Raw genomic sequence first — 23354 nt, 5'->3', positions numbered from 1 at the left:
GAGACTTGCGCCGCGGCCCCGCCCCCGGGGGGCGGGGACTAGGGGGTGCCGGCCGGTTGGCCCGGCTGGACTAGGGGCTGCTGCCCGCCGAGGTCAACTTCCTTCTGCGTGCGCCCCGGTCCCCGGAGGGGAACTGGCCTGCCCCCCTCCTGCTCCCCCTCTCGGCCCCGAGTGCCTCGCGCCGGGACGCCGAGGTCGCGTCTCCGCCGGGTCTCTGGGCTACACCGCCGGCCCCCAGGCGACATGGCGGGGCGGGCTGGGGCGGGTCCCGGCTCACACCCGGCGCGCGTGCCGCGTGCCGGTCCTTGGCGGGCGGCCAGGCCCAGGCGTGGAGACCTGGCAGGTGGGCAGGTCGGGGGCAGCCGGAAGGGTGTGGAGCACCGCGTCGGAGCGAGGAGGGCGGGACTAGAGGCGAGGGGGCGGGGTGGCCCGTGGCCCGTGGCCCGTGGCCCGTGGCCGTGCCGGCGTGGGTCCCAGAAAAATCGCAGGTGCGGGCGACCAAGCGGTTGGTAGCCCTTGCCACCTCGCCCGTGGAGGGAAGGTGGAGAGCGGGAAATCAGGAGGACAGGAGCGCGAAGGAATGGAGGGCGAAGGGCGAACCCTGGCGGGAGGAGACGAGCGCGGACGCGCCGGGCGCCCTGTCCCCTTCACCTCCGTCCCGGGAGCACGCGGGGACGGGAGCCCTGGCGCGGAGGTCGGGGCGGGAGCGATGCTCCCCTGCAGCCTCATCCCCCTTCCCTCCCCAGGAAAAGGGGGCGATGCTGATCTCGGGTAGAGCGACGGGACCTCCCAGCGCCGCCTGAGCCACGAGGTAAGGAAAGGCGAGCGCTGTCCTCGGGTGCCCGGGGCTCTGGCCAAAGGTGCGGGGCGGCGATGCTGAGGCTGAGAATGAAGGCCTTAGAAATTAAAGTGAGCGTGAAGTTAGTAAATGAAACATTAACATGTTAGTGAGGGCCCCTTAAAGCCTTTCAGACCATCGGGAATTCTAGGCACAAGATTTTGAAGGAATCTTTTGGGGACGCTTGGTCCCGCCGTCGCCCCGTATCCTTTGCAGGAGTCCCAGCAATCCGATGTAGCTTGTGACTGAGTGAGGGTAGGTAGGGGGTAGGGTGGTCGGAAAGACTATCTTCCTTGTCTTAGGCGTTGTTGTTGTTGTTTTTTTAATATATTGATTTCAGAGAGAAAGGGAGAAGGAGAGAGAGATAGAAACATCAATGGTGAGAATCATTGATCGGCTGCCTCCTGCACACCCCCCCACTGGGGATCGACCCCCACAACCAGGCATGTGCCCTTGGCCGGAATCGAACCTGGGACCCTTCAGTCCGCAGGCTGACACTTTATCCACTGAGCCAAGCCGGCTAGGGCGTCATAGGTGTTTTAAAACGGGTCCCACCGCCAGCTATCTGTGCCCTGTGTATTGCAATGGTAATGACGCAACTCAGTTCTTATTTTTGGCTCACAGTTTTTCAGAGATACAAGGCCATGGGGTTTGGATCCGTGTAGAATTGTTAGCCACTGTCCTGTTCTTAGAATCCTGTCTGATGAAGACTTTTTTTACTGGGTCAAGTTTTTTTCTGTCTTGTCTAGATAGCCGTCTAGGAGGGTTCCCCACACTTAACCAGGAAGCCCTGTGAGTTTACTCCCGCTGTCTCCAGGTCTGCATGCCTGTGTTCTAGTTTATACTAGAGTCTTCCTTTCTCCAACTACCTGCCTATCCTTATCACGAACGCTTTACCACTACATGTGCTGTTCGCACACAGCACCACCTCTTACTTTCCAGCAGTTCCAGTCACCTCTATCACAGCAGTAAAAGATTTGCTGGGAGTGAGAAAACTCATGATGTTGCAATCTTCAAAGACCCGGGGCATCTTTAGGTTAAACCACCTGGCCTACTGGGAACATTGTTCAGAATACTGACATTTGTAACTTGTGATCCAAGAGTTGCTAGCTTTGATTTCCTCTCTTCATTGGCCCCAGGAGTTTCAGAGTTCAGGTTTCATTTATGTGAGGCCATATCATTCCAGCAGGCAACATCTGCCCAAGAACACAGCATGGGAGAGCCAGGAGACAGCCAGGCTCTCTCCTACTGGGCGAGAACAGAAGACATCGCTTATAATGATCTGTCTGTTTTTTCAAAATATATTTTTGTTGATTTCAGAGAGGAAGGGAGAGAGAGATAGAAACATTAATGATGAGAGAGAATCATTGATTGGCTGCCTCCTGCATGTGCCCCACTGGGGATCGAGCCCGCAGCCTGGGCATGTGCCCTGACCGGTAATCGAACTGTGACCTCCGGGTTCATAAGTCAGTGCTCAACCACTGAGCCATGCTGATCAGGCACGATCTGTGTCTAGACTAGTTGAAATCTAAACTTTGTTCCACAAATGACTGACTACAATGAACATTCTGTTTCTGTCCTAGTTAGTAAGGATTGGGCCACTGGTGAGATTTTAGTAATTAGGTTGTGTGTGCGGTGAGATGAAAAAGGTTGAAAAGGTCGGAAGGTCTCTAAAGACCATATGGTATTAATGGAGAGTGGATGGGTGGGGAAAACACTAGTCCAGGGTTCTAATTTAGCCTGTGGCCACAATCAGCTCTGCAGTTTGAAAAGATCACTGAGTTATCTCCGCCTGGTGTCTTTGTAAAGCAGGGTGTTATCTTAGTGATCTCTTAAGATCCCTTTAAGTTTTTAAATACTATGATCCTGTCCTTGTTCTCAGGACAATGGTATATTCTTTGAGGATTAGCATCTCTTGTGCTGGAGTCAGAAAGGTAACTTTCCCACCTTTCAGCCCCTCCTTTCCAGTTCCCTTTAAGACACGGTGCCAAGTGTGACTTAGAGTGAAAGCCTAATCCATCTAGGAATGTTGTTGCCTGTGGGCTCCCTGCTTCCCGTTCTGGAGCTGGTGTTGGGGGTCCTAGGGAAATAGGGCCATTTGGATCACAGTGATTGGTTCCCTGAAGGGGCCAGAACAAACAGCTGCTGAGTTTCCCTTCGCCTTCCAATTTCTGATCTCAGCAATAGCCGCTTATATAGAGCCAGACCTTCAGTCTGCCTAGCTCCAGACACAGCTTCTCCAGGCAGCTCTGCCTCAGACCGGGATTGCTTCTCTAGGTAAGTTGTCTGCCCCAGCAGGATAAGACCACTCGCCCTGGCTGTTCCCCTGGCCCCAGCTCCTTGGCTGGTTTGCTTCTCCCAAAAGTATTCTATGATCCTGACTCTGAACTGCTGGTCCCAGCACGTTGCCCTCTCACTGTTTTTTCAAGAAGCTATAACTTTATTAATGATAGAAACAGGACAAATTTCAAACCAAGCTGCAGTTACTTTTTTGAAACTCAAAAAAGTCCTCATTTTTATTTTTTAAAGAGTGTTTATTTATTTTTAAATATATTTTTACTAGAGGCCCAATGCACGAAATTCATGCAAGAGTAGGCCTTCCTTCCCCCAGCTGCCGGCACCGGCTTCCCTCTGGCACCCGGGACTCTGGCTTCGCTCAGGCCACCAGCAGGCACCCAGGACCCGGGCTTCCCTCCAGCCCGGCCTTCGCCCGGAATGATGTCCGGTCTAATTAGCATGTTACCCTTTTACTATTATAGATTGATTTCAGAGAGGAAGGGAGAAGAAGAAAGAGCGAGAAACATCAATGGTGAGAGAGAATCATTGATTGGCTGCCTTCTGCATGCCCCGCACTGGGGATGGAGCCTACAGCCTGGGCATGTACCTTGACCAAGAATCAAAACGTGAGCTTCTGGTTCATAGGTCGACTTTCAACCACAGCCACCCTGGGTCAGGCAGTCTTGTTTTAATTTTATGTCCTTAACTGCCACATCTGTTTCATCAGCCTCTTCCTCTTCACTTCTGTACAGTTGGAGTCTGTGTTTGTTTGTTTTTACCTTTTATTTTTTAAAATAAATCTTTATTGTTCAGATTATTACAGTTGTTCCTCCTTTTTCCCATCATAGCTCCCCTCCACCCAGTTCCCACCCCACCCTCTGCCCTTACCCCTCCCCACTGTCCTCATCCATAGGTGTACGATTTTTATCCAGTCTCTTCCCACACCCCCTTCCCCCCAAGAATTTTCAGTCCACTCCCTTTCTATGCCCCTGATTCTATTATATTCACCAGTTTACTCTGTTCATCAGATTTTTTATTCACTTGATTTTTAGATTCACTTGTTGATAGATATGTATTTGTTGTTCATAATTTTTTTTAAATTAAATCTTTATTGTTCAGATTATTACATTTTTTCTTCTTTTTTTTCCCCCATAACTCCCCTCCTCCCAGTTCTCGCCCCACCCTCCGCCCTCACTCCCCACCCACTGTCCTCATCCGTAGGTGCACGATTTTTGTCCAGTCTCTTCCTGCATCTCCCACTCCCCTTTCCCCCCCAAGAATAGTCAGTCCATTCCCTTTCTATGTCCCTGATTCTATTATAATCACCAGTTCATTCTGTACATCAGATTATTTATTCACTTGATTCTTAGATTCACTTGTTGATAGATGCATGTTTGTTGTTCATAATTTGTATCTTTACCTTTTTCTTCTTCTTCCTCTTCTTAAAGGATACCTTTCAGCATTTCATATAATACTGGTTTGGCGGTGGTGAACTCCTTTAGCTTTTCCTTATCTGTGAAGCTCTTTATCTGACCTTCAATTCTGAATGATAGCTTTGCTGGATAAAGTAATCTTGGTTGTAGGTTCTTGGTATTCATCACTTTGAATATTTCTTGCCACTCCCTCCTGGCTGCATAGTTTCTGTTGAGAAATCAGCTGACAGTCGTATGGATACTCCCTTGTAGGTAACTAACTGTTTTTCTCTTGCTGCTTTTAAGAGTCTCTCTTTGTCTTTAGCCCTTGGCATTTTAATTATGATGTGTCTTGGTGTGGTCCTCTTTGGATTCCTTTTGATTGGGGTTCTCTGCGCTTCCTGGACTTGAAAGTCTTTCTTTCACCAGGTAGGGGAAGTTTTCTGTCATTATTTCTTCAAATAGGTTTTCAATATCTTGCTCTCTCTCTTCTTCTGGCACCCCTATAATTCGGATGTTGGTGTGCTTGAAGTTGTCCCAGAGGCTCCTTACACTATCTTGATATTTTTGGATTCTTTTTGCTTTTTGCTTTTTGCTTTTCCGGTTGGGTATTTTTTGCTTCTTCGTATTTCAAATCTTTGACTTGATTCTTGGGATCCTCTTGTCTGCTGTTGGATCTCTATATATTATTCTTTATTTCAGTCAGTGTATGCTTAATTTCTAGTTGGTCCTTTTTCATATCCTCGAGGGTCTCACTAAATTTATCGGCGGTTTCTAGAAAAATCTTGAAAAACCTTATAACTGTGGTTTTGAACTCCATATCCAGTAGTTTGCTTTCCTCCATTTCTGTCGTTTGTGATCTGTTTCTTTGTCTCCTCATTTTGGCTGCTTCCCAGTGTTGATAGAGTGGCTTTCTGTGCTAGGTGTCCTATAGGGCCCAGTGGCTCAGCCTCCCCAATTACCTGAGGTGGACACTCTTGGTGCACCCCTTTGTGGGCTGTGTGCACAGTCTTGTTGTAGTTAAGCCTTGATTGTTGTTGGTTTCACTGGGAGGAATTGACCTCCAGGCCAATTGTCTGTGAGAATCAGCTGTATCTGCAGTGGGAGAACTTCTGTGCTGAAGACACCCTTCTGGGGCAAGACTTGCTTCAGTGGGGCTTTGGTGCTCCCTGAGTCTGCCCCCTGAGTGTGTCCCTTATGGATCTGAGGAGTTGTCATCTGGATGGTCCCACTCTGACCACTGGGTACACTGGCTCTTGGATCTCTAAGGAGGTGCTAATTTAGCCTCTGCCTGAGGCGACCCAACAGGAGCTACGGAGAGATCTGCAGATTCCTCTTCCTTGTTTGGGGTTTGGAGGTGCCCAGATGAGGTCCAGCTGTGAAGCAATGCAAGTTGCTGTGGGGCCTTGAGCCTTCCTTTGGATGTTCTGGGTCTCTCTGACCCAGCTGCAGTTTGTTAGGTAGTTTTAGATCTCAAAGGGCCAGGCCTTTCATATGCAAAAGCCTCTGCTCACAGCTTGGGTGGGGCGGGGTCTCAGGGGATCAACAGGGTGGAGCAAACAGCTATGGCTGCTCCTCAGTCCTATCCTAAGAGGCTCCACGTCTCAGTGTCCCGGTAATCGCTGCCAGCATCTCTGAGAGAAAGCCGCCCTCGAGTTCCACCCAATACCAGACAGTCCAGTTTCTCCCTGTATGAGTCTGGTTCCCCAGAGACTCGCAGAACTGGAGTTCAGAGCGTCGGGAGCTTGTGACTCCCTCCCGATTGAAAAAGACAATCGTGTCCTCAGCCGCCAGCCCTTTCTGTGTGCGCCTCCGTACCTCTGCACTTTACTTCTGCACCTCCTCTGAGTCTCAGTGTGCTTTTCTCTTTCCTTCTAGTTGTAGAATTTCCACTCAGCCAGCCTTCCTGTGGTCCTGGATGATGTCTGTTTTGTCTTTTAGTTGTATTTTTGAAGTGGTTGTACGAGGCAGCAATTTCAGGTGTTTACCTATGCCGCCATCTTGGTTTCTCTCTCTTAAGTACCTTTTTCTGGAGTCTGTGTTTTATTTAATGTTTGAGACAGCTTCACCTTAAACTTGAATTTCTCAGCAGCTGCTAGCTGTGCTTGTTGAGATAAATCCTGATCTTGGCTTCCCCAGAAACTATGTAGATATCTGAAGCTGGGCTCTTGTAGACATCTGGTTTTATAACGACAAAGAGGATAGTCTTAGATTTCCAGATAGTGACCCCAGGAACCCCTGTAACCTGTTGAAGACCCAGTTTGGACATAGCCTTCCGTGCCTTTTCATTGATTTCAGCTGCTGCTGCCAGCTGGGCTTGTGGTGGCCTGTGTGGAATCTGTTCCTCGGGCTCTGCCACTGATTCATCGCTGTCAGGTTCTGTTCCAGAGCCCGTCTCAGCCGGGGCTGTGGCCACTCCTGCTGTGCAGTAGGAATGCTTTCTGTGGCTTCACCTGCATTTTGTGCAGGAAACCCCTCTCACTTTTGAATCCCACTTCTCTTCCATGATCTGCTATTGATTGTGGTGTTGCAGGTAGAGTAGCTGAGAGATAAGTGGCAGGGTTAGTAGTGTTGGGGAGAATGGAGTGGTTGACCTAGCGATGCCTGGAATGGAGTTTGGGGCTACCATGGAGATGATCTCATTGGGAATCAGTGCTGAGAAGAGGTGCTGTTAGCATGATGAAACTGGGAATCATGGGAAGTGGGAGTTGAGGTCAGGGGGAATGGAGGAAACCATGCTGTTAATAGTCTCCATTTCTTCTTCCCCACTGGGCTGTGGCGCCAGGTTGGGCTCTGCTGGCTTAGTATATTGTAGTGACTGGGTCTGCGCCTACAAGTGGGGGGCAGACACATGGGCTAGAGTTGATTTTTCTTTAGTTATGGGGTGGAGACCTAAGAAGGTTCTTATATTTCACAGCTGTGTGTGCTCAAAAAGGTGCTGGCCAAGTAGTTATCTCCTGGTGTTACTGGGGAGAGGAGGAGACCTCGACTCTTGAAGGAAAAATTTCAATCAAGAGACAAAGTGTAGAAAAGCAAGCAAGAATTTATTGACTGCAGTAAAAACATACTTAGGGCAGTGAAACAAGGAAGGGCATAGAAGAAGCAATAGGAGAGCCTGGCTGGACTGCTTTGGCTCACTGGGAAGTCTGAGAAAAGAGGGGAAAGAGGGCCTTGGAGACAGGTGGGGGCGGGGGAGGGGGGTAACCCAGGACAAGTTGCTGCTGCACGTTGCTCCCCTGGTTGCAAGTCTCATGGGGTCCCTTAGAATTTAGAGGATACATGCCTGTGGGGGAAGAGAGGGGAAGGGAATCTCACAGGCATGCTCCCTGGAGGGAGAGCGCCCTGGGACCTTCTGTCTCAGTTTCCCTGCTCCACTTGTCCTGGAAGTGTCCTAGCTTCTTGCTAGTCTATAACATTGGCTGCCTCACTCTGCTGCTTCCTCCCTCCTTTTGTCATACGAAGACCTCCAGACCTTCAAGGTCTGCCACCGAAGTGGCTGGTCCAGGATTGGTGGGTGTGGGACTCACAGGCCTGGGAGTGGGGGGCCGCGAAGGCACAATAGGCCTGACTAGCAGCTGATTCCTTTGCAGGCCACCCTGGACAGTGTCTCTTGGTGGAGAAGGAAGACTGAAACGTGCTTGAGAGCCAGGTGGTAGCCACTTGCTTGCCACTGCCCAGCCAAGTGGCAGCCCAGACCCCAGGAGAAGCAAGTGGCTGCAGGTCATAGATAGAACATGAGAGTGGGGGTGACCACCTTCGCTCCTCTCTCCCCTGCCTCAAACACAAGCACGGTAAAATCCACTGCCTTCTCCCCTGTGGACTATGTGGTCTTCGCCCTGCTGCTAGTTCTCTCCCTTGCCATTGGGCTCTACCATGCCTGTCGTGGCTGGGGCCGGCATACCATTGGTCAGCTGCAGATGGCGGACCGCAAAATGGGCTGCCTTCCCGTGGCACTGTCCCTGCTGGCCACCTTCCAGTCAGCTGTGGCCATCCTGGGTGTGCCGTCCGAGATCTACCGATTTGGGACCCAGTATTGGTTCCTGGGCTGCTCCTATTTCCTGGGGCTGCTGATCCCTGCACACATCTTCATCCCTGTCTTCTACCGTCTGCATCTCACCAGTGCCTATGAGGTAAGCAGAGAGGAAGGGAGGGGCACATTGAAACCTCAGGTTCTTGGGGAAGGAGAGGAGGAACAGGGCACAGATGAGGGATCTGGAGCCCCAGATTACCTCTGCCTAGTGAGAGTGACAGCACCATATCGTGTGTTCATAGGTTCTTTCCAAGTGAGGTCAGATTGGGGGAGGAGGGTGCTGTACGAGCGGGGCCAAGAGTGGATATGAATTGGATATTCCCTTGTGTTTCTGGACCTTTTGAGGGAAATTGTGGGGGGTGGAGTAGGGACGAATACCTTTTTCTTTTTTTTTTTTTATACTACCTAGTACCTGGAGCTCCGATTCAATAAGACTGTGCGGGTTTGTGGGACCATTACCTTCATCTTTCAGATGGTAAGTAGATTGAGGCTAGAATTGAGCCCAAAGCATGGGAGGGGGACCTGAACTCAGGCTGCTGAGGCAGCTGGAGCCTCCCTGCTCTCAAACTGGCACGTTTATAATTCCTGCTCGGGGTCAGGGTTACTGAAGCCCCAGAGGCACCCTGCTTTCCATCCCTTCAAGTTCCAGCACGGACAGCAGGGTGGCAGCAAGCCAAACTTTGGCAGAAGGGAGAGGGTAGTGAGCCTAGGGGAGAGGAGGCCGTTGGGATATTGGAGCTGAGGTCCATCTGTCCTCCTCTGCCCACCCTCATCTCTTCCCCTCACGTTCTCCTTTTCCTACCCAACAGGTGATCTACATGGGGGTTGTGCTCTATGCACCATCACTGGCGCTCAATGCAGGTGAGGAGTCCTAGCCCCTGGCTCCCAGGCTGGGAAATCTCCTGTGGGAGGGGCAGGTGACCAGGTGCTTCCTGTCTTACCAGGGCTTCTGTGGCATCCCCTCCTGGCAATCCTCTTCCAGAGACAGAAATGTGACTTTTATCTCTTTACAGTGACTGGCTTTGATATTTGGCTCTCAGTGCTGACCCTAGGCATTGTCTGTACTGTCTACACTGCTCTGGTAAGTGCAATAAGTCTTAGGGGAGGGGGGAGAGATAAAGTAAGGAGTGAGGATGGGAAGAAAAGGAAAAGAAGGGATGGATGAGATAAGAAGGTAGGAGATGAGATAAGAACTTAGTTGAGCCTGCGGACCGAAGAGTCCCGGATTCAATTCCGGTCAAGGGCACGTACCTTGATTGCAGGCTCCTCCCAGCCCAGGCCCTAGTCATAGCTCATTCAGGAGGCAACTAATTGATGTGTTTCTCTCACATCGATGTTTCTTTGTCTTTCCCTCTCTCTTCCACTCTCCATAAAAATCAGTGGAAAAATATCCTCGAGTGAGGATTAACACACCCAAAAAAGAATATAGTTGAGAAGGTGGAATGAAATGAGATATAGGAGATGGGATGGGATTATGGTGGGTGGGATGTAGTAGAGGGGATGGCATATGAAGGTAGGGGATGGGGTCTCAGTAATTATGCCCCTGGCAGCAGTCTAGTGCCCTTGCTGGTGGTAGGGTGTCCTCAGTGGTGGATGGTTTTGAAGACATGGTGTCAGGCATGCACTTTTTCTTACAGGGTGGGCTGAAGGCAGTCATCTGGACAGATGTATTCCAGACACTGGTCATGTTCCTAGGGCAGCTGGCGGTTATCATTGTGGGGTCGGCCAAGGTGGGCGGCTTGGAGCGTGTGTGGGATGTGGCTTCCCAGCATGGCCGTATCTCTGGGATCGAGTAAGTACACCCCTCATGCCTAGGGGTCTCTTGTGCCTAGGAGCTGGACCTATCCTAGAGTCTGAGCTCAGGGTTGTGAGCAGAGGGCAAGCTGTGGAAGCCTTAGGTGCGGCACCGAGAGAGGTGGGAAGCCGGCACTACAGAGGTGGGGGCTGATCACGGGTGTGGCTGGTGGTTAAGGAGGGTGGTTAAGGAGGGTCAGGTTGTATTTAGGCCTAGGTTGGAGAACTGAGCCCTCCCTCCAACTTGCTACCATCTCTTGAGTCCATCCAGTGCTTGCCTTCAGCAGCTCCTTAGCCCTCATAGTGGTGTCTCTGCTCCCCTCTGAGCCCCGCTGAAGGAGAGTGAGGAGGGCTGGGTCTCTCTGGGACTATGGCACAGTGACCAGGTGGCGTTTATTGCAGGCTAGATCCGGACCCTTTTGTGCGGCACACTTTCTGGACCTTGGCCTTCGGGGGTGTCTTCATGATGCTCTCCTTGTATGGGGTGAACCAGGCGCAGGTGCAGCGCTACCTCAGCTCCCGCACGGAGAAGGCTGCTATACTGTGAGTGCGAGGACAGGAGGGCAGGAGCAAGGGCTGGAGGGAGAGAGAGCCCTAGGTCCATGGAGGCAGGCTGGGTGGGGACAGGATGTCAGAGCTCACAGCCCCCCATTGGGGTCAGGACGTGAGTCTGCTTTTTGGGGCTCAGGGACATGCTTGAGGGTATCTGTTAAGCCCCTCTCTCCCCTGGCTTCTTGCAGCTCCTGCTATGCGGTCTTCCCTTGCCAGCAGGTGGTCCTCTGCATGAGCTGCCTCATTGGCCTGGTCATGTTCACCTACTACAAGGAGTATCCCATGAGCACCCAGCAGTCGGAGGCAGCGCCCGACCAGGTGAGGAGGCCTTCCTGGCCGCCTTCTGTGCCAGGAAGGGTCAACTGGGCCCCTGAAGAGGAGTGTCTGGGCGGCTGCAGAAAGGACTCCCACCCTGGGCAGCAAGTGGATTTGCGTTCTTTTCCACTTTGGGATTCTGTCCATTTGGTGAGGACCCGAGCATCACTGATCACATTGCTGACCCTGCTGGATGGCTCACCAGGGACACATATGCCTTGCTGGGAGCTGCCACCACCCATTTTCTCTTTTTTTACTGTGGGGTCACCCTCAGTGCCTGGCCCTCTTCCTGATGATCCATACTGGCTGGGGCACGTACAGGGGGTTTCCTGTGCGTCTTGCTCTGGGGAAGGGCTCCCCTCAGGGAGCTGTGCACTTGTGTTCTGCCCGCAGTTCGTGCTGTACTTTGTGATGGATCTCCTGAGGGGCCTGCCCGGCCTGCCTGGGCTCTTCGTCGCCTGCCTCTTCAGTGGCTCCCTCAGGTATCTCTGACCCTTCCCCTCGGGCTCAGCGCAGCTGACCCTGCTTAGTACAGAGTGAGGGGCAGAGGGGACGATCCCTCGTTATGCCATCCATCTGGGTGACGAGGGGCAGCCCCTCCGTGTAGGATGGAGCACGTCCTCTCTGGAGATGCTCCCTTTGACAAAGGAGTCTTCGTTTATTTATAATAGCAGTTGATCTACAGAATAAAACCTGTACCCCACGCAGAAAAGGTCACGTGTCTTTACCCCCCCCCCCCCCCACCTCTTCCTGGGCTGCCACCTGGGAGGAAGGTTTCTTGGCTGCACCGTCCTCTACCTCCAGGGCGCTGTCCCTCAATAGCCTCCCTTGTTGGTTTGCTTCTCTCAGAGCACCTTGTCTTTCTCTTCCTCCTTTTAGCACCATATCCTCTGCTTTTAACTCACTGGCAACTGTTACGATGGAAGACCTGGTTCGACCCTGGTTCCCTCAGTTCTCAGAAGCCCGGGCCACCATGCTTTCCAGAATCCTTGGTGAGATGATGCTTCCTCCTCTCAGTCGCGTCTTTCTCGAGTTCGCCCTAAGCACTGTCACCGTCTGCTTTAAAGCCCCACCTTTAGCCGGGGCTCAGCATTTGCTGCTTGCCGAGTGAAGCACCCACCTCGTGCGCAGCTGAGGGCACTGCCCGGGGTCGCTGAGTCACACAGGTGTGAGGACAGGGCGGGAGGGACCGGAGTCAGGGCATGGAGTGTGTGCCCTGTGTCCGACGACACAGGCAGTGATTTGTGTGGGGAAGGAGCTTTGCTCTACTTCCCTCCCCTTTTGGTATGCTGACTCACCTCTTGTTTCCTCCCTTCTCTTCCCAGCCTGTAGTTATGGGCTGCTCTGCCTGGGAATGGCCTATATCTCCTCCCAGATGGGACCAGTGCTGCAGGTAATGACTGTGGGGGGAAGAAAGCAATTTGTGGGGAGAGAAGAAGCAGATTGAAACTGGAAATTGAGGAGGTAGCTATTGTGAAGGGAATGACTGGGGCAGGCATCAGAAATTCTGCTTTATTGGGCTGCCTTTAGCTGGAAACAGATTCAAGTAGCCGAAAGCCCCAGGGTCATTCCTGGGACCTCTCAGGATCCACTTCAGAGCAGAGCCCAGAGCACTTTGCCTTTCCCATTCCTGACGTCTGGAATCCTGCATGGGGTGGGCTCCCGGTGGGAGAGCTGGGGCTCTGAGGCAGTGTTGGTGAGGCTGGCGTCTCTGAGCCTAAGTGTTCTTTTCCCAACCCTGCTCTCCACAGGCAGCCATCAGCATCTTTGGCATGGTGGGGGGGCCGCTGCTCGGACTCTTCTGCCTTGGGATGTTCTTCCCCTGCGCCAACCCTCCTGTGAGTGACCCATCTGCTCCCCTGTCCATGCAGGGACGGACCTGGGAGACGGCTCGGCAGGGCCGTCACCATGAGTGTGGGAACTGGTGTGGAGGTTGGCAGGGCTGGCAGTGTGACGAGAGTGTGCCGTCTTTGGCAGGGTGCCGTTGTGGGCCTGTTGGCTGGACTCATCATGGCCTTCTGGATCGGCATTGGGAGCATCGTGACCAGAATGGGCTCTGGCCCGGCACCCTTGCCCTTGAATGGGTCCCACTTTTCCCTGCCCAGCAATCTGTCCACCATCGCCATGACCACGCCGATGCCCTCGACCACCCTCTCCAGGTGAGTTGGGCCTCACTGTCTTTCTCCTTGGGGAGCTTTAGGGAGACTAGCTCATTTTTGAGGGGTTCCCCAGGGGCCCTGATAAGGAATGGGCCACCAGAAACCTCAGGGAAATGTTGGATCCCAGGATCCTAGGTCCCTGCAGGTGAGCGGAGCCAGGTGGCCAGGGAACACCCTGTCACCGAATTGTCCTCCCCTCTGTCTCCTCAGGCCCACGGGACTGCAGCGGCTCTACTCCCTGTCCTACCTGTGGTACAGCGCTCACAACTCCACCACAGTCATTGTGGTGGGCCTGCTTGTCAGTCTCCTCACTGGTGAGAGGGTGTGGGAGGCATCACCCCGGAGCGGGATGGACAGGGAGGGCGCTCAGGGAATCCGGACTTTGGGGGGAGAATTGACCCTGCCTTCTGGGCTCCTGGTATCTTTAACCATCAGGTTTCTTGGCTGAGCTCTAGCAGGTGGGCAGGGCTGGAGCTGGGAGCCCTGAGAACAGAGGGCTTTCTGGGTTGTGAACACTGGTTACCTGGTAAAACGCAAGCGCCTTGACCTTCAGGGGGAATGCGGGGCCGGACCCTGAATCCTCGGACCATTTACCCAGTGGTGCCAAAACTCCTTGCCCTCCTGCCTGTGTCCTGCCAGAAGCGACTTCGCTGCAAAAGCCACAGCCAGGTAGCGCCCTTATTGCCCACATGGCCCCCTCCTTCTCTCTCCAGACCACCGCCGGACCTTCCGGGTTCCCTTCCACCCCTTTGCTTTCTCCCCCACCCAGCACCCCTTTTTCTGGTATTTGCCTCAGGAGAGCTCTGGCCTGGTGGACAGAGGGGTCTGAGTGGGGAGAGTGCACCGCGTGCTGGCCTCTCCTCTCCCCTCCCCTCGTGCTGCTCTCCCTTCCAGCTGGGCTCAGAGCAGGGTCTCACCTTTTCTGCTTGAGTCGCTTCCCCAGCCCTTTGTCTGCTACTTCCTGTTTCACTCGCTTTGCTCTGTGTCTGCAGGGCCTCTTTGGGGACACCACAGTGCTCCCTGAGAAGATGAGTAATGGGATGCTGAAGGGCATCAGAGACAAGGAGGCCGTGGCAGAGCCTATCAAAGGCCCCCTCCACCCAGGGAGCAGCCCCACCTTCATCGTCCAGGAGACCTCACTGTGATCTGGACTCGGGCCCAGCCTGAGTCTACCCTGTGGAACAGGGACGCACTGCTTGATGTGTACTGCAGGGGGCTGGATGGCCAGATGACCGGGCCCACACCAAAGGACTGTAATCCTAGGGGTCTGTGCTAGGAGCTGTCAGGCCTTGGAGGTGTGAGGGTGGGACAGGGTGTTGCCAGAAAAGAAGATAGAAGGAAAACATCTGGGGGGAGGATAAAGTTCCTTTGAAGTGAGTGGAGCCTGCAGTGCAGGTTGCAACTGCCATGGGCCTGTTCTGGCAAGGTCGACCACCTCCACCACAAAGTGCTTTTACTTCCCATGCGCCCAGCGAAGCCACAGGGCCGCTGTGCCTGCTTTCAGGTTATCGGTGACACACAGGCCCCTCTGTTCTTATCTGTCTACCTCCGTTCTTGAGAGGGAGGTTTTGGTGTTCCTGGGAGGCCTCTCAGAACAGACAGGTACATTCATCTCCTTTGTGTAGAATAGGGGAAGCGTTCCGCCCGCTGCCTCCAGCCCCACATCCAATGAGCACTTGGGAGTGGCGCAGATTTAATCTAAGAAACCAGGGCATGACCAGCTCCACTGTGGAGTGTCCATCTTGACTCCTGAGCCACACCTCCCTAGTATCATTTTGTTATTCATGCTCCTGTTTCCTTTTGGAGTTTCCTTCCCACATATCTTTGTTCCTAGGGAATAAATTTGTCATTGCATCTAGAATCTGGGCTCCTGTTCTTTCTGCAGCTGCTCTTGTCCACCCCAGTCCCTTCCCGGGAGAGGAAAAGAGCTTTCATTTCCCATGCACAGGTCTTCTAAGGAGAAACGGGAAACTCAGTCTCCGTGAGATTTCAAGTCATGTATGTCCCTGGCGTGTCTGCAGGTGGCAGCATTGTGCTCATGCTCATCAGGGTGGGAGACATCCTCTCCTTGCTGCTTCTCATCCTTCCGGCGCAGTCTGTCCCTTGTCCAGCCCCAGGGCCGAGAAGCAGCAAGGGAGACCGTGTGCAGCTCCCTCCCTGCTGCTCTGAGACCTTCACTTTGGGGGCTAGAGGAAGAATGCCGCTATTTGGCTTTAGAAATAGAACATTCAAGATGGACTTTTACGGTCCGAAGGATACTGCTGATTCCCACGCCTGGTCTCTACCCTTGCTGGCCCTGTCCAGCTACCCAGAAACAAGTCTGCACAAGCTCTCGACCCCTCAAGAGAGACTTGGTCCCAGGCAGATCTGTGGACAGTCCCAGAAAAGCCAAGTTGGCTCTCCTGAGGTGCCTTCCTCGTGGCAGGCCCTCCACCTGGGGGCCGAGGGGACGTTGCTCCTGGCCAACTACCCCACCCCAGAGCTGCCTGCCAGTGTTCTAGGCCAAACTGGACTTTTATTTGTTCATTCTTCAATATATTTATCCACATACTGTAAACCAGCTCTCATGGATTTGCAGTCGAATTTTACATTGCTCAACAGGAGTGATAGGTTTCAACTCTGGCAAAAAAATGACAAAGGAAAAATAAAAGGCACAAATAGAAATAAAAAGGATACATAGCTCCAGCCGGTTTGGCTAGTAGAGCATCGGCCCCTGGACTGAAGGGTCCTGGATTCCATTCTGGTCGAGGGCAGGTACCTCGCTTGCAGGCTTGATCCCCAGTCAAGGCACGTGCAGGAGGCAACCAATCGATGTGTCTCTCACTTTGATATTTCTATCTCTCCCTCCTTTCCACTCCCTTAAAACCAATGGGGACTTATCCTCGGGTGAGGATTAACAAAACAAAAAGTGACAGCACAGATGCTAATGATGTCTCAGGATCACCACCCTCAACTTCTGAACTAAAGGTTGCCATTCTCACACCCACAATTGTGAAACTGCATCCGTCTGTTCATAAAGTTGGCCTGCCTGGCTAGCACTTCAGTTCAGATCTCTGAAGCTGTCAGTAACAGAGGACCTAGAGGACTGCTAATAAATAAAAACTATTCCATCCCAGGAAGCAAGAATCACTGTATCGCATCCATTCGTCCCCCCCACCAACAATCTGTGGAAGAGTTTCTGTGATTCTTTCGTGACAAGTTGAGAAAAACCCATGCAGTACTACTAGGCCAGTGATGTTATAATAAAATAATTTTACCTGGGTAGGATATGGTTCTTCAGCTAAGACTGGGTCTATTATAACCTGCTGAGATTCAAAATACATTCAGCTGAATCATTTAGGAATCTTCCAGCAGCATAAACAGAACACCCACCTAAAGAGGCTCAAACCGGACATTCAAACAAGGAGCCCCCATATTTGTGATGGGCGTGAACCATGAAAAGTATGACTTCCTCAATATTGTCAGCAATGCCTCTTGTACCAACTGCCTGGCTCCGCTGGCCAAGGTCACCAATGACAACTTGGGCATGATTAAGTGACATGGCCATAGCCCATGCCATCTCTACCACCAGAAGACTGTGATGGCCCCTCAGAAGCCGTGTCATGATGGCTGAGGGGCTGCCCAGGACATCGTTCTTGCTTCTGGTACTGACAGTGCTGTGGGCAAGGTCATCCTTGAGCTGGATGGAAGCACACGGGCATAGCCTTCTGTGTCCCCAGCCACAATGTGCTGGTCATGGATTTGAACTGTCATCTGGAGAAAACTGTCAGATATGATAACATCAAGGTGGAAAGGCAGCATCAAAGTGCTCCCTAAAGGGCATCTTGGCCTACGCAGGACCAGCTTGTCTCCTGCAACTTTAACCCACTCTTCAATCTTCGATGCATTGCCCTCCATGACCACTTTGTCAAGCTCATTTCCTGGGTCGACAATGAGTTTGTCTATAGCAATAGGTGGTGGACCTTATGGTTCAAATCACCTCCAAGAAGAGTCCTTGGGCCACGAGCCCCAATGAGAGGACAGAGGAAGAGAGGGGCCCTCAGCTGCCGGGGAGTCGTCACACCAACTTGACCCCTGACACCCTGAGAATCCTATCCTCAACACAGTTTCTATCCCAGAACCTCTGAGGAAGAGGAGGAGCTTAGGGAGTCCTATCTTATGTACCAATAAAGTTCACTGTATCCGCTCCCTTCAAAAGAAAATCTTGATTTACCTGGCCCAGAAGATCATCTATATATATACTGTATCTATATATGTAAAAGGCTAAGCGACCAGCCAGTAGGTATGACGTGCACTGACCACCAGGGGCTGGGGGGAGGGGGGGCAGACTCTCAATGCAGGAGCTGCTGAGCCACAGCAACTTTGCAGAGTGCCCTCTTGCACTCCGGGACCCCTTGGACTGCCGGTTTTGGCTGGATGCCCACACGTCAGGCCGAGGGAGCTCACCTGCCAGAGGGACCCTGCTCACTCTGCAGATGCCCTTAGAGCCCCGGCGCTGCCCCAGGTGCAGTGGCAAGGGAGGGATCGTGGGAGGTTGACTCCAGGGCGTGTCTGGCCCTTCTGGACCAGTCCCACCCCACCAGCCACCTTTTAATTAATTTCCTTTCAATGTGCATGAATCCATGCACTGGGCCTCTAGTAGTTTTATAAAATTATAAAACCTAAAATTTTAGGGCCAGCTGGCAAAGATAAACAGTGGCAGATTTGTTAAAAAATGAGATGTGTGTATACAGGGCGTGTTACAACCTGCAATCTACATTTGTGTGGCCCAAGCTTTCAAAGCCACCACTTGGCACCACTTTAGCTCTGCTGTGGCAGCTAAAGAGGGGAACACACGCCCCACTGCTGCCTGGGACCCTGCAGTTTTCTCGGTGTGGAAGACTTGAGTATTACTGTCTTGTCAAAGACCACTTGGGATTGAAGGTCAAGATGCCGTAGGAAAAATTAGAACAGGAATGATGCCTACGGGAGTCAGTGCCAGTTCCACTCTATTTTTGTGCCTCTCTGTGAAGGGATGATTATGATGTAAGTGATGAAAAGGCATTTCTGGGTCCTGATTATAAGTGTGACTACTGGGATGCTGCTCACAGACATACAAAGGCCCTCGTCTCCTTTGCCAAGTCACCAGCTCACCACTATTAGTGGGCAGCCCAGTTCCCACAGCCCTTTGTAAAACCACTGGTTTGACGGATTCCCAGGAACTCTGGCCCACACCCCAGGCAGCTGCTGGAAATTCTGGCTGCCAGACCTGAAACCACGTGACAACTCTCTTAAGTGTGTCCACTCTGGGAGACAAAAATCCACTGGCTTGCATGGAGATACTTACAGTGATCATGTCTGGTAAACATCTACGCTTTCTGAGGTTGGCCAGAGAGATAAAACATATATGAAAATAATACCCATTAGCTAAACTGTAATGTTTTAGACTTGATTAAAGAAGAGCTTGTGTAAGTACACTGAATATGTATTTATCTGTTTCCTCCCAAATCCTCACAGTCATAACAGTAAAGAAATAAAAAGACCATAAACCCATAGGGTTAAAGAGAAGGGAAAAATGATGATGGTGTCAAGAGAAGTCAACACAGTTTTGGAAAATGAAAGCAGATGAGGAGCCAAAACTAATATGCAGAATGTAGAGGCTTAAACCTAAGGGAGCTTGTGGGAGGGGTGCTTCAGGCAGAGAGGGAGTGAGGGGCACAGCAATACAGAAAAAGTCCAGTGTCCTAGCAGAACACAGCAAAGGGGCAGGAACTGAAGACGCAGTGTATCTCTGACAAGCATCCATTGGTTCTTCATCCCTATACTTTTGCTTTTTCCAGGAATTTATATAAATGGGATCATCCTATATAATAAAGAGGTAATATGCAAATTAACCCTCACACCCTCACAAGATGGCTGCCTATGACCAGGCCAGCAGGGGGGTTAGTGAGGGACAACCAAACAACTGAACAGCAGGCTGCGTGGGGCAACCAGGCTGCCAGGGGGGCCGTGAGGGGAGACCAGGCTGGCAGGGGGCACAGTTGGGGGCAACCAGGCCAGGAGGGGGGGCAGTTAGGGGCGACCAGGCCAACAGGGGGGGAAGTTAGGGGCGATCAGGCCAGCATGCAGAGGCAGTAAGGGGCGATCAGGCTGGCGGGGGCGGGGGGGGGGGGGCGGTGGTCAGTTAGGGGCGACCAGGCAGGCAGGCAGGTGAGTGATTAGGAGCCAGCAGTCCAGGATTGTGAGAGGGATATCTGACTGCCAGTTTAGGCCCGATCCCTGGGATCGGGCCTAAACCGGCAGTCGGACATCCCCCAAAGGGTCCCGGATTGGAGAGGGTGCAGTCTGATGTGCCAAAATGAGATTTATTCCTTTAACTTCATCTGTCCTTGGGTGTGGTTGGCAAATGACACGAACGGATTTCTGCTCTCTGTCTCCCTGAGTAGGGTGATTTAAGCTATTTACCCCCTGGCTGGGAGGAGAAGTACAAATCATCCACTCATAAGTGTGCCTGGTTTAAGGAAGATAGGATTTACTAGATGGCTGCAAACTGCTTGTTTCACTGTCTTGGTTTCCCAACTCTGCTTGTTCGAGCTTACCGGCCTGTGACAGGACTTCCAGCCTCCAGAACTGTGAGAAGTAACTTTCTGTTGTTTACAAGCCACCCAACCAGTGGCACTTCATTACAGCAGCCTGATAACTGGCTCGGTGTGTGTTCCCTGCCTTGTCAATGGACTCTTTTTATTGCTATAAAATGTCCCTCTTTATAGCGGGTATTTTTCATTGCTCTGCAGTTTACTTTGTCTGACATTAATAATGTTACAGAAGACCGGAGAAAAACCAAGCCATGCTTAAAGAAAGGGAGTTACATTTTATTATTAAATTCTGCGCAGGCCCAGAGAAAAATGTGTCCTTCAGATTCTGGGCCCCCCAACATGGAGGCAACTTCTCTATTTATACTTTTTCCAGCCCTTTGTCTCCCAGATTTGGAAGGAGACTCCCGGGCCTTCTGAGAAAGAAGGCCTGTGTGCTGGGAAGGGGCCATGAGACCCTATCTCAAGGCCTGGCCTGGCGCCAGCACTGACAACTCTGCCTGGGGCCTAGTTTACGGCCTCTCTGGATGGGAGTGGTCTTATTTTCCTTATTATTTAAGCAAGCAAGTATTTACAGAAGCCAAAATAGCAGGGTTAAAATTTCAGACAGCAGTTTTTATATAAGATGGATGCTTCAATAAAACCACTCCAGCTTTCTCCCACCACCCAAACTTTTATTTTTGTAAAATATACATAACATAAAATTTACCATCTTAACTATGTTTAAGAATATAGCTTTGGATTTTTAAGAATATAGGTATTAAATACAGTCATATTGTTGTGCCACCACCGCCACCACCCATCTCCAGAACTCCTTTCATCTTGTAAAACTGAAACTCTATACCCATCAGTCAACAACTCCCCATTTCCCACTTCACCCAGCCCCTGGCCATCACCATTCTATTTTCTGTCTCTATGATTTTGACTACGCTAAGTACCTCCCATAAGTGGAATCATACAGTATTTGTCTGTATGAAACTCAAGGTTCATCCATGTTGTAACATGCTGCAAAATTTCCCTTCTTTTTGAAGTTGAAGCATATATTCCATTGTACATAGAAACAGCATATTTTGCTTATCCATTCATCGTCAATGGACACTGAGTTTGCGTCCACATTTTAGCCTTTCAAATCAATTGATCATGCGGCCTCTCTTGCCCAGTTAGAGCATGTTTTGAACGATGGCTAGGATGCCGAAGTCTGAGGCTGCAAATGTTCAGTGACAGCATTCACTTTAATCTCCATCACTGCCCGCCTTCCAGGCAATCCACATCCACCGTGTTCACACATTTCACATGAAATAAGCTCACTGTTACTGTGCGTTGCTGGGAGGATCCCCATCAAGAGAGTTTTGGGAAACGTGTTGTGACATCCTGTATAAAGGCTGCCAAACACCATTGCACCATGCTATTTTTTTCTGGAGCTTTAGATGCTCTTTAATCACCTTTTTGATGTAAAAAAAAAAAAAAAAGTTCCCTGCCAATTAGTTTTCTCAAAAATAGACAGTCATCCCAGGATGCACAAATATTTTTGCAGTTGTACATATAGGACTCAGCAGTCATCAGGGTAAATGTCAAAAGTTTTGGATACTTAAAAAAAACAAACCAGTATTGTTTATATTACATTTAATGATTTGCCTTTTGTCATATATAATGCTGCTCTCTTGCATAACTGTCTTTGCTTGGTTTAGCTTCCCAAACTGACAGTTGTTAAGCACAGGATATTTTAGGCTGTCAAACTTGACCTTTGGTGCCATAGCCAACATTCACATAAATACCCTTGCACCTCAATCACTTTCTTACCACCTGTAATTTTCATCCTTCTGTGACTTGGGGCAACAGAAACAAATAGACAGGTGTTCCCCTGTTGGCAGTTTGTAGCAATGGCATCACAAGCAAAGAAAACTACAGCCCGCAATAAGGACAGTTTTCGCTCTCCCTCCAGAGAGCATTTCCTTCCCCCTCTCCTTCCTGCCCCCCCCACCCCCCCACCATCACTGCACCTATCCCCTAACCTCTAAGGGGCCCCTGAGACTTGTACCCAGGGGAGTTACGAGCAGCAGCAGCTCCTCCCAGGCTAACCCGCTGAACCTGTCTCCAAGGTCCCCTGTTCTTTGACTTCCCTGGGAGCCAAGGCAGCCCAGCCTAGGCTCTCCTGTGGGCTTCTGCTATGCCCTTCCTTGTTGCAGTATATTTTGCTGCAGTCAATAAATTCTTGCTTGCTTTTGTAATCACATGCACGCACACACACACACCAAGGACAGTCATTACCCCAGACAAGATGCCTAGGGGCTCGGTGGTCCAAGGTCAGCCCAGAGCCTTGAGAAGGTCATTACCGACCCAGATCCACCAATGAGTCCATCTTTCTGTCTTGCCGTTCTCAGCAGGTAGGTGATGTTTCCACTTGGGGTTTCAAGGTGGCTGCAGCAATTCCAGACCATGCCTGGAGCTGATTTCATCCAGCGAAGAAGAAAAGGGGGGCTTCTTGGCCTGCATCTGTTTACATCAGAGCAGAGACAAAAACTTCTAACACATTTTAAGACGACTAATATGTTATATTAGTGATTATATTAACAATTCTTTGACAAAAGGAAGAAGCCAGCAAAATAAAACTACAACTTTTTGGACAAACAACAGAATGCAGAAACTCTGCCCTAACTGGTTTGGCTCAGTGGATAGAGCGTCAGCCTGCGGACTCAAGGGTCCCAGGTTTGATTCCGGTCAAGGGCATGTACCTTGGTTGCAGGCACATCCCCAGTAGGGTGTGCGGGAGGCAGCTGATCGATGTTTCTCTCTCATTGATGTTTCTAACTCTCTATCCCTCCCTCTCCCTTCCTCTCTATAAAAAATCAATAAAATATATTTTTAAAAATGCAGAAACTCAAGTAGCTACTTAAGTAAGTACAGATTTGAGACTGACTGCTATTTTACAAGATAAATTTCTGATCTACGGGGGATAGTATGAAGCTTTTGGAGGCCAAATGTCTACAAGAAAGTTCTTACAAATAACACAGACATTTTTGTGATTACAGAAAAAGGACAAGAAGATCGGAGGACATTTGCACAGGTAAAACTTTCCCAACAGAGGCCTGAGGGCGGAAAGGGGCCACGAACTAAATTAATAAAAATGGCTTCATTCCAGACCCTGTCAGAAAGCCAATACTCAGAACCATCAAGTAGCAGCGAAACCCGAGAAAGCCATAGTTTATAGCCCACAACAAATCATGTTTTTTGCATAAGTAATAAAATATTTGTATATATAATCTCTATAATATAGGTCTGTGTAATATAATGAATTTTTATAGATATCAGCTCTAAACAAAAACATAAAATATTTAAATATTTTCTCTCAAATTTCCTAGATTCAAATTTATGTTTTTATGCAATTGGATTGCAGTTTTACTTTAT

At 50.8% G+C, this 23354-nt stretch overlaps 1 protein-coding gene across 4 annotated transcripts; it reads left to right on the top strand.

Moving 5' to 3' along the window:
- Positions 1-56: 56 nt before the first annotated feature.
- Positions 57-15238, top strand: SLC5A6 (solute carrier family 5 member 6). Of its 4 annotated transcripts, none has more exons than XM_070428872.1 (17): positions 57-343; positions 747-811; positions 8118-8657; positions 8967-9032; positions 9367-9418; positions 9571-9638; positions 10195-10349; positions 10754-10894; positions 11092-11221; positions 11612-11700; positions 12098-12210; positions 12544-12611; positions 12970-13056; positions 13196-13377; positions 13588-13691; positions 13931-14046; positions 14370-15238. In XM_070428872.1, the coding sequence occupies exons 3-17, from the start codon at positions 8262-8264 to the stop codon at positions 14520-14522; spliced, it is 1920 nt and encodes a 639-aa protein (XP_070284973.1). In that variant the 5' UTR covers positions 57-343; positions 747-811; positions 8118-8261; the 3' UTR covers positions 14523-15238. The 4 variants fall into 4 exon arrangements, with proteins under 4 accessions (XP_070284973.1, XP_070284974.1, XP_070284976.1 ...); XM_070428873.1 differs by lacking the exon at positions 57-343 and adding an exon at positions 423-488; XM_070428875.1 differs by lacking the exon at positions 57-343 and adding an exon at positions 438-505.
- Positions 15239-23354: the final 8116 nt, after the last annotated feature.

This window comes from Myotis yumanensis, unplaced genomic scaffold (assembly GCF_028538775.1).
Source record: "Myotis yumanensis isolate MYYU_CA2020_CCGP unplaced genomic scaffold, mMyoYum1.0.hap1 SCAF_11, whole genome shotgun sequence".
Taxonomy (NCBI): Eukaryota; Metazoa; Chordata; class Mammalia; order Chiroptera; family Vespertilionidae; genus Myotis; species Myotis yumanensis.
The sequence above is the reverse complement of the archived record's forward strand: the minus strand, read 5'-3'. Positions and strand labels throughout refer to the sequence as shown.

Coding starts and splice junctions, on each gene's coding strand:
- SLC5A6 (XM_070428872.1), top strand. CDS start 8,262: ATGAGAGTGGGGGTGACCACCTTCGCTCCTCTCTCCCCTGCCTCAAAC. Junction 9,033..9,366: donor TTACCTTCATCTTTCAGATG/GTAAGTAGATTG, acceptor CCTACCCAACAG/GTGATCTACATGGGGGTTGT. Junction 11,701..12,097: donor CTCTTCAGTGGCTCCCTCAG/GTATCTCTGACC, acceptor TCCTCCTTTTAG/CACCATATCCTCTGCTTTTA.